Source organism: Rhodamnia argentea, chromosome 5, assembly GCF_020921035.1.
Source record: "Rhodamnia argentea isolate NSW1041297 chromosome 5, ASM2092103v1, whole genome shotgun sequence".
Classification (NCBI taxonomy): domain Eukaryota; kingdom Viridiplantae; phylum Streptophyta; class Magnoliopsida; order Myrtales; family Myrtaceae; genus Rhodamnia; species Rhodamnia argentea.
In genome coordinates this window covers 27,525,335-27,531,004 of record NC_063154.1, presented here as the reverse complement: position 1 = coordinate 27,531,004, position 5,670 = coordinate 27,525,335, and the positions used below count along the sequence as shown (strand labels likewise).

At 42.8% G+C, this 5,670-nt stretch overlaps 1 protein-coding gene across 1 annotated transcript; it reads left to right on the top strand.

The window, feature by feature from the left end:
• The first annotated feature begins 4,317 nt into the window (after nucleotides 1–4,317).
• On the top strand, nucleotides 4,318–5,569 carry LOC115755157 (chlorophyll a-b binding protein CP24 10A, chloroplastic-like). Its single transcript, XM_030694468.2, has 2 exons — nucleotides 4,318–4,658; nucleotides 4,796–5,569. Exons 1-2 carry the CDS (start codon nucleotides 4,432–4,434, stop codon nucleotides 5,343–5,345), a joined length of 777 nt encoding a protein of 258 aa, XP_030550328.2. The 5' UTR covers nucleotides 4,318–4,431; the 3' UTR covers nucleotides 5,346–5,569.
• The last annotated feature ends 101 nt before the right edge of the window (nucleotides 5,570–5,670 follow it).

The following is a 5,670-nucleotide window of genomic DNA, read 5'->3' as shown; positions in this document are numbered from 1 at the left end:
ATTTCAAAAAAGAACCCTAAGTGCCCTCATTTTCTCGATTAAAGGCTTCAAGTGAACTTTATTTTAAATAAGAACCTAAAATATCCTCTTTGTTTCAAATAAGGGTTTGATCGGAGATATTTTGATCTTTTTACATTTTCTGGTTTATTTCCTTTTTTTTTCCTTTTTCCTTATTTTCTCTTCTCCTTGCCGGCTACCGTGGGTTAGGCGCCTCACCGGCCACAGGCGAGGGCTGGCCTCACGGGCGACCGCGAGGTCTCGCCTCGCCCGGCAAGTGCGAGGGCCGGCCTTGTGGCCACCGACGAGGGAGCCCTCACCGCTCTCGCCCAATCTGGCGACCGACAAACATTCTCTCTCCCAACCACCACAGATACATGCTTAACTTCTATATCAGCGGTGCCGATCGATGACGCTCATCTCCCTCCTTCCCTCTCCTCTCGCAATTCACAAATCTCGCTTCTATCTATCCTCGACATCTCTGTCTCTCGCTCCCGCATTTCATCGACTCTCGTAGGAACGACCTGAGAATGGCGATGAAGGCGCAAAGGCAACACGGGCCAAGTCTTCGCCCTACCATGTCAGCCATCCGGAAGCTCCACTTAGCTGTCACCCATCACCCACCATCAGTCCACGATTCAATTCGCAGAAGCCGCACCTCCCCCGAAGATTTCGAGCTGCGTTTTTAAAATCTTGTTATTCTTCGTCACCGCAGTGAAGTCCTCTGTTTTTAGAGGAGGAAGGTTGCGAGACGCCCAAGCACGAGGAGTGCAGAATTCCGCTGCCCGTCATCTATCCCCCACCCGCCAAAGAAGAAGAAGCCGATCGGCGGGGAGAGGAGGGACGCGCCAAAGAATAGGTACTTTAATCTTTAAGGGCCCGCATGAAATCACTTTAGAAATTTCATTTCTCTGCACGGAGCCCATCCGACAGAGAAATGCGTTTGATAAAAATCCGATCGAAGTAGAAATCTATTTAGTAAAAAAATTGACTTATGATATGATTTTTCACTTATGGTAAAAAATTTCACTTCTGATAGGATTTTTGGTCAATTTTGAGAAGTAAAAAATTTTAACTTCTCGGCTCCAAAATCACTTCTTGGACCATACTCGCCTCTGTCGACCACCGTTGCTATGACCGTCGCCCGCCGACCACAGCCGCCGCGACCACCGCCCACCCACCGCCGCCAACCGCCACCTCTGCCGCCGACCATCGCCGACCACCAACCGCCACCGCCCAACGACCGCCGCCAACCGCTTGTTGTCTTTGTCCTTTTATTAATAATGTTTCAAAAGTAGAAATTTTCAACCATTACCAAACGAATTTTTCTTATCGAAGGTTAATATGGAGTAGAAGTAGAAAAATCAACTTCTACTTTTGAGAAAAAGTAGAGAAATCAACTTCTGATCAAAAGTTGATTTCTCGAAGAGAAATGTTATCATGCGCACCCTAAGCCGCGGAATCTCCATGCCCCGTTCTCTGTGGCTCCCATAGGAGAAGCTTGTGCTTAGCTAGCTCTCTTTTCTTTTGTAATGTATTATTATTCTAGTCTTGATTGGTTTAGTTGCTCCCCAGCCCACAACCGTCCGCGAGGGGTCGAGAAAAAACCAAGGGAAAAGAAAAAAATGGAAATAGGAAAATGGAAAAAAAATCATAAATGTAAAAGGACGAATATAACCCTACTGAGGCCCTTTTTTAAAACAAAAAATGCACTTTAGGCATTTAATTGAAACAAGGTTCACTTCAGTCCATTATTTGAGAAAATAAAAGTATTTGAGGCCTTTTTTGAAAATTTCCCCTTTTTTAAACATATTCATAAGCTATTTTTTTAATACCAAAAAGTGATTTTTTTTGGGACAAAAAAAAATGAAGTTCAGTAATTTGAAATCAACTTTGAAATAATTGTAATTGACAATAAAATAATTAATGTGTTACGAAAACAAATTTTTAACGTTTTTACCGTTCTATTATTTCGATCAAATCTTCTCTTTCTGTGAATATGCTTTCTCATACGGTCCATTTTTCAATTGTATTCGCTCGAGTTCTCCCGAACCCTTTAGGGAACTGGCATCGCCACCCCTCCCCAAAAAAAAAAAAAAAAAAAGGCATTCGAAGGGACCTCACTTCTTTTTCAGCGAAGCAACTTAATTTCCTTGCATTAAAGCGTAGTCGCGGGAGAGAAATTAATCGCATTATACATGATCTTGTTACGTATCTAGCTTGTTTTCATATGGATAATATAAATGACACATATAGAGGCACACGATGGAGAGACTCTTGGTACGTTCACCTAGATATTGGCTAGTGTTAAAATAAAGTAACGGACGCCATAACTCTCTAGAGTTACTCGCTAATACACCACATAATAATTATTTGATACTTCTATCATTTTGAGTGAATTTATATTTTGGTCAATATGCTTTCTTGTATAAAATAAATTTTATGTTGTCTTCAGTCCAAATGTCTCAAGCCCTTTAGAGAACTAGCACTGCCAAAAACCAATCAAAGAAATCTGATTTATCTTTCGTCATGGCGACATAATCTTCTCACATCAAATCATAGTTGAGGGAGAGAATTAGTCGCAACATAAAGGGTCTCAATACGTATTTTGGTTTCTTTTGGATGGATAATATATCAATGACACATAGGTTGCGTTTCGTCATCTAGACTTTTTGTGTCGAATAAGATAAAGTCGGATTGATTAGAATTATGATGAGATTCCGATATCTTGTACACCGATTGATATTAGGGCACGCATGACAACACTTCTGAAGTAGAATTTCTGCTTCAAAAGAACTTCTGAAGCACAAATCCATTTAGTAACGTAACTTATGGAACAAAAATCCGTTTGCTTACACAACTTCATTTTTCTACTTCGGGATAATTTTTTCGCTCGGAAGTAGTTTTAGAGCCACTTGAAGAAGTTTAAAAAAAAATTGCTACCCTCCAAAAGTAAAAAAATCAACTTCTACTCAAAAATAGAAGTAGAAAAATCAACTTTTTCCAGGAAGTTGATTTTTAGAGCAAAAGTGTTGCCATGCGCGCCCCGAACATCCGAAGTATAACATGGAAGCCGTTATATGCTATCCAACATGCGACGTCTTACAGGCCATGGTGATAACAGCCACGACCACCACGTTGAGCTTAGATCCAGGGCAGCAACCACCATCAAGGTGGCGGCCACGGCCACCATGTTGCTCTTTCTCTTGTTTCTATTTACTTCTTTTCTCAATGTTTTGTTTTTTGTTTCTTTCTAGATAGGGAATATCCTATTCCCCCCTAATCCCATTCCTTATGTGAAATTTCTTGATCCTGGTTATATTCAGATCAAGTGCTACACCAAATATTTTTTAAAATATCCGACAGGATATAAGTTGTTTGGTTCATCAAATATAGCCATATGGTAGTACATAATCCAAGAAATGGCAAAGGGTGAGGTGATTGGAATCGATATGTTGATTTTTTATCCCTCAAAGTTGGGAATTTTGGTAGATTCACGTGGATACTCTTTATAGGGAAAATTATCAAAAGTAAGCCCTAAATGTATTGCATTTTTGCTAATTCAATTCTAAACCTTTTAATTTGGTCAATTCAATCCTAAACATTTTACATTTGTACCAATTTAGTTCTAAACTTTTTTTTTTTGCCAATTCAGTTCTAAACCTCTTGCATTTGTGCCAACTTTGGCTAGCCGATGATGACGTGGACACCGGTCGCTGACGTGGATAATCTTTTGATAATATATTGATACATTTTTGAATTATTTTTCATTTTTCTATTTTTTTTATTTTCTTTCTCTTTTTATTTTTCTTTCTTTCTTTCTTCTACCTCTAGCAGGTCCCGAAGAAAAGAAAAAAAAAAGGAAGAATTCAAAAATTCTTAAACTATTGTTAAAAATTATCAATGTCATCGCCAACGCTCATGTCATCGTCGGCCGCTAAAAATTGATCGGATGGATTGAGTTGACACAAATAAAAAAGAGTTTATGACTCAATTAGTATAAATGTAAAATGTTTAGGACTAAATTGAAAAAATTAAATAATTTAAGATTGAATTGATTAAAGTATAATAAATTTAGAAAAAAAATTTATAATTTTCCCCTCTTTGCAAAGCTGCTTTTTTTTTTTTTTTTTTTTTCAGATTTTACGAGGTTTGGATTAACAAGGAGAGAGCCAAGAAGACCCAAGGAAATAGAGGCACAGGAATGGTCCACGTGGCCAACATAAAGACGTGGAAGAGGATGGAGCTCAAGTTCCTATTGGTCCGTAATCTATCCAGTGTCACTCGCCTGGATTTCCTCACCAGATCGGACACTCCAGAAACGTTGATTTAGATTCTCTCCCTCACTCTCGCCTCTCAGTCTCACATCCCCAACTCTACACCTTGAAGCACACTTTTAGAGAGACAGAGAGACAGAGAGAGAGAGAGGCCGACATGGCGGCGACTTCCGGCGCGGTGGTGAACGGGTTGGGGTCGGCCTTCTTGTGCGGGGGGAGGCGGAGCCGGTCCTTGCTGAGCGCGGTCGGCTTCGGGGCCAAGGCGGGGAGCGGCGCCGGTTCTAGGAACTTGGTGGTTGTCGCGGCGGCTCAGCCCAAGAAGTCTTGGGTCCCCGGCGTCAGGGGCGGCGGTAACTTCATCGACCCCGAGTGGCTCGACGGCTCGTAAGTGTCCCCACGTACTTGTCTCGAGAGGGATGGTGTTTTATGTTCAGGACAAGTTCCTAGATTAGTTCTTAGATAATTCAGAGTACGGTTTTTGGCCTAACATTCGTACTTTGGAAAAAATAAATCGACCGCAGGCTACCAGGTGATTACGGGTTCGACCCACTCGGGCTTGGCAAGGACCCGGCATTCCTCAGGTGGTATCGAGAGGCCGAGCTCATCCACGGCCGGTGGGCCATGGTCGCAGTGGTCGGCATCTTTGCGGGCCAGGCCTGGAGCGGCATCCCATGGTTCGAGGCCGGGGCCGACCCTGGCGCCATCGCCCCGTTCTCCTTCGGCACCCTCCTCGGGACTCAGCTCATCCTCATGGGGTGGGTCGAGAGCAAGCGGTGGGTCGACTTCTTCAACCCGGACTCGCAGTCGGTGGAGTGGGCCACGCCCTGGTCTAGGACCGCCGAGAACTTCGCCAACGCCACAGGCGATCAGGGCTACCCGGGAGGCAAGTTCTTCGACCCGCTCGGCCTCGCCGGGACAATCAAGGACGGGGTCTACATCCCGGACGTCGAGAAGCTGGAGAGGTTGAAGCTGGCCGAGATCAAGCACGCCCGGATTGCTATGTTGGCCATGTTGATCTTTTACTTTGAGGCTGGGCAGGGCAAGACCCCTCTTGGGGCTCTTGGATTGTAGAGAGTTTGAACTTGAATGAATCAAGAATGGTTGTACTTGTAGATAAATTGGATTTGGGGGGACAAAAATTGAAAGCTTAGTCAAATTCGAGCCTCCAATGTTGGACAAGAAATCGTGTCCCCGGCCTAGTATTCCATCCCGGATTCATTGCTAGGAACTAGTGATGTGTTTGTAAGAAGAGTTTATCGTATGATAAATCGCGATCGAGAAAATTTTAGTAAAGGGCATTGCAATCTTCATACTCATAGTCACATATCCAAAGCTAAGACATTACTAGAATCTTGTTTCTGTTTTCACTAATTACAAAGACCAAAGTACATTTTCG

Bases quoted from the DNA above. Each gene is read 5' to 3' on its own strand.
- LOC115755157 (XM_030694468.2), top strand. From the start codon at position 4,432: ATGGCGGCGACTTCCGGCGCGGTGGTGAACGGGTTGGGGTCGGCCTTC. The intron at 4,659-4,795 runs GTAAGTGTCCCC...AATCGACCGCAG, and splicing joins CCCGAGTGGCTCGACGGCTC to GCTACCAGGTGATTACGGGT.